This window comes from Hoplias malabaricus, chromosome 14 (assembly GCF_029633855.1).
Source record: "Hoplias malabaricus isolate fHopMal1 chromosome 14, fHopMal1.hap1, whole genome shotgun sequence".
Lineage (NCBI taxonomy): Eukaryota > Metazoa > Chordata > Actinopteri > Characiformes > Erythrinidae > Hoplias > Hoplias malabaricus.
In genome coordinates this window covers 36,696,279-36,709,259 of record NC_089813.1, presented here as the reverse complement: position 1 = coordinate 36,709,259, position 12,981 = coordinate 36,696,279, and the positions used below count along the sequence as shown (strand labels likewise).

The 12,981-nt window shown below is 44.0% G+C and overlaps 1 protein-coding gene across 2 annotated transcripts in view; it reads right to left on the bottom strand.

The window, feature by feature from the left end:
* plxna3 (plexin A3) overlaps nt 1-12,981 on the bottom strand; it is a 587,367-nt gene that overhangs the window by 419,417 nt on the left and 154,969 nt on the right. For both annotated transcript variants that reach the window (XR_010795288.1, XM_066643219.1), the window contains exon 10: nt 10,838-11,038. Coding sequence is in view for 1 of the 2 variants with exons in the window: in XM_066643219.1 (XP_066499316.1) it covers nt 10,838-11,038 (201 nt within the window). In the remaining variant the exon portion in view is untranslated. The remainder of the gene's footprint in view (nt 1-10,837; nt 11,039-12,981) is intronic.

Here is a 12,981-nt window from a genome sequence, read left to right as displayed (position 1 = left end):
AACTGGATAAGGGTTACAGATAATGACTGTATGAATGAATGAATGTTTGTATGTGAAACTTTGAACTGTTTTGTGATTGTATATATTTAGGCTGCCATTTTAAGAACCAAACAGAGACTACCGATGAAAATTAGCCTTTTAGGCTAACGCTAGCTAATTTACAGAACATTTCTGTTGATTAATGAGCATTGTCTCTGTCAAAAAAAAGCAGCATGTGTGAGATGATGAATAAACGTCCAGAGATAACGACTTTGGAAAGTACAATAGTCTTCTTTTTCTAAACCAAGTGACTGCAGTTAATTCCAATAATGGAGAAGGTTTTGAAGCATTAAGCAGGATTTTTAGCCTCGCAAACAATGTTTACGGAGGTTTTCATGGCTCTGTCCCGCAGCGCACTTTGGCTCAGACCCGAGTCGTCAATGCTGACCCTCTTAAGTGACAGAATGAAAATCAATGCAGCGCAGTGACTGAGGTTTTCCTGAACATTTAATTAAGTTACAGAAGTAGACCCGACTCAGCACAAAGACCCGCAGCGCCCCTGACGCACGGGAACATGGCCGCCGCCTGCATTACTTAATGCTAAACTAATGCTGACCTCATTAGTCAATCCCAGCTCTCCCGTTACCAGGCTCCGGCAGAAGAACCCAGCATCTACCCCCTCCCCCACCTGCTGCGTCATTTCTTTAATTACAGGGTTGAGGGGCAGGGGATTCTGGGGCATGAACACTGATACGGACGCAGCCTAAGACTCTCTCTCTCTCTCTCTCTCTCTGTTTCTCTCTCTCTCTCTCTCTCTGTTTCTCTCTCTCTCTCTATCTCTCTCTCTCTCTCTTTGTTTCTCTCTCTCTCTCTCTCTCCCTCTCTCTGTTTCTCTCTCAAACCAGAGATGATGAGATTTGGTTTGGTTCTTTTCCAGAGAGGAATAGGGAATGATATCATGGCACAGTCTTCAGAAGACAGAGAAACACTCACTAATGACATAGGACAGAGGCAGGAACAAATGGAAGGAATGATTGCACAGTCTTGAGATGATGATGAAGAAAGAAAGAAAGAAAGAAAGAAAGAAAGAAAGAAAGAAAGAAAGGAAGAAACAAAGAAAAAAAAACAAGAAAAAGAAATGATTATGCTTAATGTTATAATAGGAGACAGAGACAGAGATTGAGAAAGAGAGAGAAGCTGATAGAGAGAGAGAGAGACAGAGAGAGAGAGAGAGAGAGGAAAAAGAGTGAAAGAGAAAGAGAGAGAGATGGATAGTTGAGTGTTGTCATAATAAATGAGGTAGATGAACTGATCCAGGTCTAACCGAGGCATTCTTTCCTCATGAGGACGGCAGAAGTTTCTGGAATATCACTTACAGCTTCCACAGCCACTTCTTCATTTACACACTCCACTACCAGCTGAGAGAGAGAGAGAGAGAACTCTCCAGGCTTCGGTTTAATGTGCTGAAGCTCGTCAGGTGTGGGACCCTAGGTCCTGTCCATAATCACATTAGCTCCTCAGTTTATTTCCATGAAGCCCACCTGCTACAACACTGCCTTTTAATGCTGGATGTCACTGATAGAAGAGCTAGAGAGGAGGAAGATGAAGGGAGGGGAGTGCCCCTTTCCCCAGCTGTCTGTCTGATGCCTGAGGCTCTTTTACAGAAAGCACAGCCTGCTTTGCTTCAGCCCTGAATAAAGAGTTTAAACGAAAGGGAATCTCAGACACATCCAGGCCACTAGGTGTCAGTGTAATGGCTGTTTCATGACATGAAGAAGAATCAGTGGAGAAAATGGCTGATGGTGCCTTAGTGGGAGATACATACCAAGACCCCTGCAGGTGCATGAATCTTCAGATACTACGGGACCCAATATATACACCATATTCCTACCCTCCTCCAAAAGATACATAGGGCGGTTTCTGCAGTGCTGAACCTGGAGTAGCAACAACAGAGTCTACGTTCTCCCTGTTACAGGTCCGTGAAGCATCACAATGATTCTGAAGCTGTAATTTTAAGGCGAATATACTCCCTAGCATAATGTAGTACATACAGTGAAGTTAGGACAATGGTATAGCGCCCCCTGCTGTTTCACCATGTTTCAGTTTCCTTTTACCAACAAATAAAGAGACTCATATTCAAAACGGCCTCCTCACTATTCCCCACCATCACTGCACTGTGATCTTAAGTAGGTTTTCATCAGCGGTAACACACACTGTGTCCAGGTGGTTGGGAATTGCAGGGTTCGGAGAAACATCACACTTCCTGTTCTGAATCTTACACCGGTTTTTACACGGTATAGGCATCCTGCTCAAAAAGAGGAAACAGCACAGACCCTTCACTCCCCTTGCTCCCAATTTTCCTGCCAGTGGGAGGATTGAACTGTGACCTTCTCTAACCATTAGGCCACGGCCGCCCCCAGGACACCGCTCTGGCCCTCCTTGGGTAAAGCCGGTATTTAGGACGTTCCTGAGACTCTCTTTTCCTATCTGGAGAGAAGATAAGATAATGAAGTGAGGAAATGTTATCCTGTAATAGCTTCTGTCCTACACTGGATCCTAACTGAAGTTGTCATGGTAACTGCAGAGATAAGATGAGATTTCAGAATCAGGATATTTCTGTGATATTGCATTGTGCATGTTCGCATGTTAGCATGAAGACCATTAAAGCTAGGAGGGGCTTTATATTATATATATATTTTTGCATGTTCCTCTCCGTGGTGCAGTATAAAAACGCTAATGCCTGATTGAGCACTTGATGAGAATAATAGAATAATGAGGGTGAGCTGGTTCAAAAAGCCTGGCAAAAATAACATTTAAGTGTTTTTATTCAAAAAGCCTCCGCTACCCTGCACAGAGGATAATGGACTTCTTTGTGAGGGGCTCTCTTCATCAAGAGGCTGGTTTAGAACTTGGGCATTGTGTAAAAAAGGCCTCGGTGCTACGTTTCCCCGGTAACACGGCCGGTGCCAGTCGCTAAGGGGTCAGCGGCGCTTAGCAACACTTACACTTATGGACTCATTTTGGGTGTTTTGTTCACCTCGCATTTTGGGAGGAAAGGAAAAAAATGGACATACATGTAATGATGATTCTTTGAAGCCTGCCTCAGCTTCGTGGAGTGCTCCGGGGGTCTTTGGCAGAAAATAAAGTAACACACAACCAAAGTGGGCGCTTGTGATGTTTCAGTTCCCACTAATGCATTTATCATGCATGCGTTGGAGCCGGAATATGAGAGAGATGTATAAACTTGATATATGTGAGTTGCGATGGGGTAGTGCCGATGTCGGCTAGTGTAGAAACAAATCAGAGAGACGAGGATTACAATTCCTAGCTTTCCTCCGGAGAAATCCACTCAAATCACAAAGCAAGATGGTTTTAGATGGAGGCTCTGATATATGAGTCAATGTGTATTCCGGAAACATGTACACAGACGACAATAATGACTCTCGGCCAATGACTCGTCTGAGGAGGCCTTGGAGGTTAAGTCTTTGAGACAAAAACACAAGTTTAAGCCTGTTTAAATAGAGAAAATGGAAAACGAAAGTGGGCCGAAAACACACCCCAGAGGAACACCGTCCGAGGTTTTGAGTGATTTAAAGTCTAATTATTCTATCTCAGAATGTGAGTAATAAATTCAATCTGCCAAAATCAGCACAATAATCATTAATCCACTACTCTTCCCTTCAGCGACTTCCACTGTGTCTTGTAATTACAAATCTCAGAATCTTCGATTTCTGTTGGAAATTAAATCAGAGTGTAAGGCGTACCTCTGGCGAGCACATTCAACGGGTACAGTGCAGTCCTTCATTGCCTCTGGGAGGTTGAAGCCGCACAATAGTAGTATTGTGACAAGCTGAAAAGGCAGCTGTCTGAGGGTTGGGACCAAGCAGAGGCGGAACACGGCGGAGAAATTAGGGAGAATACAGGACAAGTTAACTTGATTTTTGTCAAAAATAATGGGCCGTTACCGCAGCGCGAGCCAGAGACTGGCCCTGAGGGAGTGCATTTGCATCAGGGGTGAGAGCAGATGAACTGGACGTAACACAACACCAGCGCCTCGTGGGAGTTTGGGGCCTTCAGCACTTTTTAAACACGCCATTTGGAAATGACGGAGCTCTGCTGAGGCGTACACGCAGGAACAGGTGTGCCAAGTAGCTGCCGCTGTCACTTAATCACATCTTTTGTGGCTAAGATGATGCATATGGTTTTATGGATATATCCCTGATCATGTTTTTATCAATCCATCTATTTATTAAGGGACTATTTGTATGAAAACATAATATCTATGTATCTATATGTACATATTTAATGATCCACTGTCACAAAAACAGACCATCTGTTAATATCAGTTTGTAATACTCCATATCTATCATTCATTCATTTATTAATTCTGTAACTGCTTCATCTTGATCAGAGTTGTGTTCAGAGCTCACTAAGAATCATTGGGTGCAGTAACACACTGTGGACAAGGCACCAGTCCATCTACGGGTCCATAAATAATATTCATTCATTATCTGTAAGCGCTTATCCAGTTCAGGGTCGTGGTGGGTCCGGAGTGTACCCGGAATCATTGGGCGCAAGGCAGGAACACACCCTGGAGGGGGCGCCAGTCCTTCACAGGGCGACACACACTCACACATTCACTACCTGCTGTGCCACCGTGCCGCCCCTGTATCTAATACTTACCTAACACCCGCTAGCGTTGAATATTACCCTTTAAAAAGCACAGTTGTCTGCGACAGCATAAAGCATGCTGTTAATTTTGTCAGTCATTTTTCAATTATATTTAAAAGCAGCGGCGAAATTATGGCAAACAAATAGAACCTAATCTTTTAACCGAGAGCATGTTTGTGATCTGAACTGCAAGGAAAGTTTATTGCATGTAATATTTGTTTGTAATTGGATTTTAATTGCCCTTTTACTTGTAACATTGCAGTTAAAAATGTGATAATGCTGCTTTTAATTTGATCAAGCTTCGTTCTTGTTCTGTTCCTTTACATTTTTAGAAAATCAGGCATGAATCTGGTCACACAGACCACAAGCACGGATCCTAATGTAATTAACAGTGTAATCACGGAGCCAGATGTACGTACGAGGGCCTGAGTGCTGTACTGCGGCCTTCTGTATGCAGTGAACCAGTCAAACTCTGAAATAAAGTTCTAGTAAAGACGAGATAGCACTTAATGCTTATTAAAAATGTCTTCCCCAAACAGGACGTTCCAGCAGGGTGTAATTCCACTCTGCAGCTAAAACTGTGGAATTTGGGAAACAATAACATCAGCTGCCAGCGAGTGCTGTGACCACACGTTTTGTTTCCTCACACTCCGTCTAGCCGCAGTGTCTGCTGTCATTGATCGTTAATGGACGTCTCTCAGCAGCGCCTCGGAGCCGCTAATGCACATTTACACCTGTTTTTCGGAAAAGAGGAATCAACGCCAAACCGGCCTCTACGAGAGTTTGAAGTTTCAGCAAAATCGAGCGGAACGTTCAATCGGCCGAAATGATCATGTGACCACCCACTTTCTCCTCTTCCTCCTCCTGGATGCTTTTCTCTGGATGATATGAGAGAGTGGTTAAACACGTTCTTAATTAAGAACGTCACTCACTAATATTACTGTTATCATCATCATCATCATCACTCATCCACATGCCTAAAAAAGAATGGGTAACAAAGATGGAGAGAGAAGGGTAGAGGAAAAGAAACAGAGGGAGGTGTAGAAAGCAAAGAAATAAAACAAGAAAGAACAGAGAGAGAGCGAAAAGTGGGAGCCACAGAGAAGAAACGGAGAGAAAGGGAGACGAGGAGAGGAAGAAAGAGAAACTCTGGAGAGCAGTGTAAAGGTGTGGAGGATCTTGTATGAGAGGAGAGTAAAAGGAAGATGAAGCTGATTGATTCCCTGTCGTCCATCTCTGGACACTCACAATTTCATTAGCATGGACCTCGTGCCCTCAAAGTCACCTGGCTGCCCATTCGCCTTGACGGCCATATTGATTGATCACTGTTGCCTTGCTTGTGTTGCTGAGTGTATAAGTGTGTGTGTGTTTGTGTGTGTGTGTGCGATCAGGGAGGGACGACAATGACACACACTCCCTCGGGAACAAGTGTAATCTGGGGCATGCTTTTACCAGTGTTAGATTACTATTCACTTCAGAAAGATGCATGACGAGAGAGAGAGAGAGAGAGAGAGAGAGAGAGAGAGAGAGGAGGGGTGGGGGAAAGAGAAAAGAAGAAAGAGAAGTGAGGGGAAGAGAGGAGGAAGACAGAAAGAAAGAAAGAAGTAAAGGAGTGTAGAAGAACGAGATGATGTGCTCTCTATTTGCTATGTCACAGGTAATCAACGTATTGATTAATCTACGCATCACTTCCCAATGCAGGGAGATGGAGAGTGTGGAGGAACAAAGAGATGGAAGGAGAGGTAGAGGATGGGGGAGGGGAAGAGGAGATGAGAAGATGAGAGAAACAGAGAGAGAGAGAGAGAGAGAGAGAATGAGGGACTGCCCCTTTAACTAATTTCCAACACACTTGCATATCGCTTTCTTTAGACCGACTATCCCTTTAAACCAGACTGTTAGGTCTTAAAGCCCAGGGGTAGATCTCAGCAGTGAATGAGATGTAAAGGGGTTGGGGGGCGGGGCTGTGGCGCTGGGCGTGGGGCTGGAGCGGGGGTAGGGGGTCACAGTCTCACAGAGAGAGGAGGGGGTGGGATGAGTGGAAACAGATGGAGGAACACCAGTGGCCCTCTGTGGAGGCATCCTGCTCGCAAGCCTTGGAGCTATATCGTCCCGGGAACGGACGACAATTAATCCTGCCTGGAATGACATCAAGAACGGAGCGTGGATGCCTATGGACAGCAGGCTCGTTATTAACCCTTTAAACGCTTTGCTTTTTATTCAGATATTCTCTATATAGCTATTTCTCTCTTATTAACTGCTATTTCATTAATAACAGTGAGGTCCTAACTGACTAAAGGCATATATTTTGATCTCCAAAATACACAGTGCATCCATTATTAAAGTCAGCATGAAGTTCTTTAATATAGAGATAAAAAACAATTAAGCACACATTATGTTGAAGGCATTTGGAGACAAAGACAAATGGTCACTATAATGAATTCTATGTGGCATCAAATGTATGTAGATATGAGCAAGAGGAAGGGAAATCTGGTCACGGAGGGGTTAATTTACTGTGAAACATCAATTGTCCTGTCGAAGGACACAGGCAAGGTGGGTGATCTCTGGCCCCTCTGTGTCAGAAGGTCAGAAGACACACGCCGCACCTCCAGCACGGACCCCATCCCCCCCCCCTCCTCCCCCTGGTCACACTGTCAGCCCACATTACACACCACATCCACATCCGACTAATTATTTTACACCATTCCCCAGGGTTACCGTGACAACCAGATGGGTCACAGACGGAGGACAGAGTGTGAGAGAAAATGGGGGGGGTGAAGAGAAGATAGGAGAGAAGGGACTTGAGAGAAAGCAAAATGATGAAAGATAGGAAGAGGGAATTATGATGAGAGAGGAATGAAACCGAGAGAGAGAGAGAGAGAGAGAGAGATTGATAAAGTTAAAAGGGCAAGAGGGAGGTGTAAAAAGATGACAACGATGAAAATGAGGAGACTGGAAAAGAGAAAGAAAGTGAGACAAACTACAAACAGAGAACAACAGTGAGAGAGAGAGAGAGGGAGTGTGAGAGAGAGAGAGAGGGAGAGGGAGAGAGAGAATGAGAAAACAGTGAGAGTGAGATTGAGAGAGAGAGAATGAGAAAACAGTGAGAGTGAGAGAGAGAGAGAATGAGAAAATTGAGTGAGAGAGAGAGAGAATGAGAAAATTGAGTGAGAGAGAGCGAATGAGAAAACAGTGAGAGAGAGTGTGTGTAAGAGAGAGAATGAGAAAACAGTGAGAGAGAGAGAATGAGAAAATTGAGTGATAGAGAGAGAGAATGAGAAAATTGAGTGATAGAGAGAGAGAATGAGAAAATTGAGTGAGAGAGAGCGAATGAGTAAACAGTGAGAGAGAGAGAATGAGAAAACAGTGAGAGAGAGTGTAAGAGAGAGAATGAGAAAACAGAGTGAGAGAGAGAGAGAATGAGAAAACAGTGAGAGTGAGATAGAGAGAGAGAATGAGAAAACAGTGAGAGAGAGAGAATGAGAAAACAAAGTGAGAGAGAGTGAGAGAGAGTATGAGAAAACAGCCTGAGAGAAAGAGAGTGAGAGAGAGAGAATGAGAAAACAGAGTGAGAGAAAGAGAGTGAGAATGAGAAAACAGTGAGAGAGTGAGAGAGAGAGAGAGAAAACAGAGTGAGAGAGACAGAGGAGACTCTCAATGTCAGCCCTGTGACGTGCCCCATTTTTCACTCGCATTGAGAAAACAAGACTTTCAATGTTAGGAATTGATGTCTTTCCCGGATAAAGTTTTCTCTCTCCTTCTCGCTCTCTTTTCGGGTGATCAGTGGCTCAGTGAAAAGTCACCTTGGCTTCTTCAGTGCCTTTCAGCAGACAAACTCATTGTGCCTCTCTCTCTCTCTCTCTCTCTCTCTCGACTAACAATGATCTACTGCTCGGTGCAGACGGCTCCAGCGCAGACAGATTGTTACTGAGTAAGCTCTATATAATGAGCCAAAATAATGCATGCCTTCTTTTCACACTTATTCAAATACCATCTGGGTTAGGCTATACTTGACGAAATATGGCGGTGAAAAGTGGCGATGCTGGTGGAGAGAAAGTGGGCTATATTGATGGCATTGTTGCTGTTTACAAAGCACAAATTACAAGCTATTCAGGCTTGAAGGAAACCTCAACCTCAGGCTCAAGATTCAATCAATATCTGGAAAACAAACTCCTAAAGCACTCCCACACTGCAGCAGCAGCTTGGGTACAGCAGCGGAGAACACTTTCCCTGCTTCTTATTTATGTTTAAGCTGAACGTGAACATCAGGGTCAGGATTAAAGCTTTAGACCTCTGCATAGTTTCCACTGGCCTCCCTCGCTGAGTCTATCATCGCTATCCAAAGAAAAAGGTCACTATTTGTGTGGATTTTTAGTTTACTGCATCCTTTAAACAAAGCAGCCGTTCTTCACACTGAGTGAAAATTTCATGGGGAATGGACCAATAAAAATACTCCAAAATTATTTGGAATAAAAATATTTTTACATTCACTTCCATTGAAAATTAATCTTGTAAAGTTAGCATTTTGGAGAAAGACCTTTTTCTTTGGCGATATCTGTTTGACAATATGTAAATATTCAGATAGTCACCCGGAGGAAACCCACGCAGACACAGGGAGAACACACCAAACTCCTCACAGACAGTCACCCGGAGGAAACCCACACAGACACAGGGAGAACACACCACACTCCTCACAGACAGTCACCCAGAGGAAACCCACGCAGACACAGGGAGAACACACCACACTCCTCACAGACAGTCACCCGGAGGAAACCCACGCAGACACAGGGAGAACACACCACACTCCTCACAGACAGTCACCCGGAGGAAACCCACGCAGACACAGGGAGAACACACCACACTCCTCACAGACAGTCACCCGGAGGAAACCCACACAGACACAGGGAGAACACACCACACTCCTCACAGACAGTCACCCGGAGGAAACCCACGCAGACACAGGGAGAACACACCACACTCCTCACAGACAGTCACCCGGAGGAAACCCACGCAGACACAGGGAGAACACACCACACTCCTCACAGACAGTCACCCGGAGGAAACCCACGCAGACACAGGGAGAACACACCACACTCCTCACAGACAGTCACCCGGAGGAAACCCACGCAGACACAGGGAGAACACACCACACTCCTCACAGACAGTCACCCGGAGGAAACCCACGCAGACACAGGGAGAACACACCACACTCCTCACAGACAGTCACCCGGAGGAAACCCACACAGACACAGGGAGAACACACCACACTCCTCACAGACAGTCACCCGGAGGAAACCCACGCAGACACAGGGAGAACACACCACACTCCTCACAGACAGTCACCCGGAGGAAACCCACGCAGACACAGGGAGAACACACCACACTCCTCACAGACAGTCACCCGGAGGAAACCCACGCAGACACAGGGAGAACACACCACACTCCTCACAGACAGTCACCCGGAGGAAACCCACGCAGACACAGGGAGAACACACCACACTCCTCACAGACAGTCACCCGGAGCAGGAATCGAACCCACAACCTCCAGGTCCCTGCAGCTGTGTAACTGCGACACCTGCTGCACCACCGTGCCGCCCATAACAACTAATATTTGACCATTAATGCCCCCTGATGAGTAAACACACCCAAATGAATACTCAGGCACCCTTACACCAGGTGAATTTACACATCAAAACAGATATCTGACAATTCTCACACTCGACACATTAGCACAACAAAGCGCTTCATCTGCACAGACCCCTCCAAGTGTCAACAGCTCTTCCTACATTTACATTTTATTTCATTTTCCCCCACACTTTAAAACAACATAAAGTTGTAAACTGCATAAAGTGGACAACCTGTAATTTCAAACAATACCACATTTGTTAATACGAGAAGAAGAGCTCCTTTATTAAGAGGTGGACATTTTGTTTGGTGTCTTTTGTGGGAAATGTCTTTAAAGGAACTCTAGGTAAAATGTGTGCTTTAAAGTTACAGCTTCAAAAAGACTGTGGTGCTTTACTGAACTCTACTAAAGCTCCTTTAATATTTGCAGCTTATACATTTTGCAAAACATGACTATAATCCTGTGGCTTATACTATGTAAAATGCCATTAACATAGCTTTAAAATAACATAAGAGTCGCAGATTTCGGTGTATGATGTGTGTACGTGTTTGGTGTTGGTCTTACCGAGGTGTTCTGGCACTGGATGCAGGAGCTGTTGAAGCGGACGGCCGGGATGCGCTGGACTTTGCCCTGGATGTTGAACACACACTCGTAGTTCTTCTGACCTGACTGTGGCTGGGGCAGGTTCCGAGCTCGGAGTGTGATCGGGCGCACGATTCCTGCTGGGACCAAGATGTCACTGCTGTGTAGGATCTGGGGGCAGCCCTAAAACCACCAGAGGAGAAGAGAGAGAAGACTTCAGGAGTTCATATATATATAAATTTACTTTATTTGTGTATTGTTGATGTATGTGTCCAAGTGACCATATGTATACATTATTTAAGTAGTGTATTAGTGAAACCTTGTGTGCTCAGAGTAAACAGAAATGAATCTCCATTCACTGATACACACTGTGACTGGCCAGGCTCCTTATTCTCTGCTTTAGGAAGTACTTCTCCAGTCCATTAGGGGCACAATTTACTGGCCACGGAAAAGATAATAAGGCTTGTTCACCAGAAGCTGTGTTCAGTGTTCACATTGAGCCAAGGTTTGTATGTGTCCCGGTGTTTAATGTCTCACATACAGGCCAGATGTGTGAGGATCAAGCCGGAGGTCATTAGAATAGTGGAGCGAAGGAAATGCAGCAGAAAAGCAGGATAGAAAAACTTAAGCCCATTACACAGCTGCTGCGTCCTTCTCAACGGTTACGAGCCGCAGCATCTCCTCAGCGCGTCACACTGATGAAGCGCTAAATGAATGTCTTCCTCAGGCTTAGCGTTAGCAGCATTAGAACAGTCATTTCAGCGTGATCACAGCATTCATCACAGCTCTGATACTGACACCACCTCAATAACACACCGAGACCACCGCTGAGGAGAAAGGTCGACACTGCTCAGAAAAGGGACATGACTTTTATAGAGGATGACATGGATGACATGTCCAAGATCTTGAAAAACAACCCACCACGCCCTAATATTTTAACACGAGAGACATTGAAAAATGCTTTATTACTGCAGTGGGGCAGTGAAATTAACACTACTCTAAAATCATTTTAAAAAGAACGGTAAATCATTTATGAATTTTTAGCATAGGTATTTTACTTAGTTGTAGTCGTAGTAGTAGTGACATCATCCTCACTCTGGAAATTTGAACCAGTTTTTGCTAGCTCAGTTAGAAAATGTCATAGTAACTTTACAGCTGATTACTGCTACTAAATTACCTTCATTAACAATGAGTAGCGTAATTACCCCAACTTCTGGCCACTTTTATTACAATATTGGAAATCTTAGCTAACTGTAAATAAATAGATGTACTTTACTCACTCAAATCAACATTTTTCAGGAGTCAAATATGTGTAGATTAATGTCCAAGATTTGCTTGACTTTGAAAGAAATATGTTTTTAGATAAAAACGCTTTTGTTTAAGTAGGTGCCAATACTGCTAAGATTACTAGCGCCCCCTAACTTCGGCCACCTCCCCTGCTTGTGACAGTCAAACGAGACCGTTGCTACGACATTCAGTGGTTTTGAGAGGTTCACAATGAGATCATGTTTGTCCTGTGTTAGTATCCGTACTCTACATGTAAGGATTAAAATGGCTGTAGATTTTTCCCCTCAGAGAAAAGGAAGCTAACCGCTAAGCTAACTTTTACTCTGAGGTAAGAAATGTGTTGTGTTCCACATGCAGTTTTGCACACAAAGAATTACCACATTGTTAGAGATACTAAAATATTGTTTAGATATGTGATTTCCATCAAAACTGATGTTTAAATGCCCTACTAGGGCTGGAACTTATGTTTTATTTTTTTACCCAATGCGATTGGCAAAGAGAGAGTGCAGAATTGCACCATATACGACAGTGGCTGGAATTAGGGGACGGTCGGAAATAGGAGGAATACTGATATATGTGTTAGCGTTAGGCTAACTGTTATTTACTAATTCTTATTCATTTTTAGTCTTATTCATTTTACTGCTGCTAAAATGTAAACCTACTGTCATTTACTAGCTTATGGCATACATTGTTAGCAAATTTATTTGAATAGTACTACTAATACTACTAGTACTACTACTAATTATCACTGAATAGCTTTCTTTCAGTTGTAGCCGAAGTATTTTAGTAGCTTTAGTAACGTAATTGCACAACAGTGGCAATAATTTTCCAAACCACTT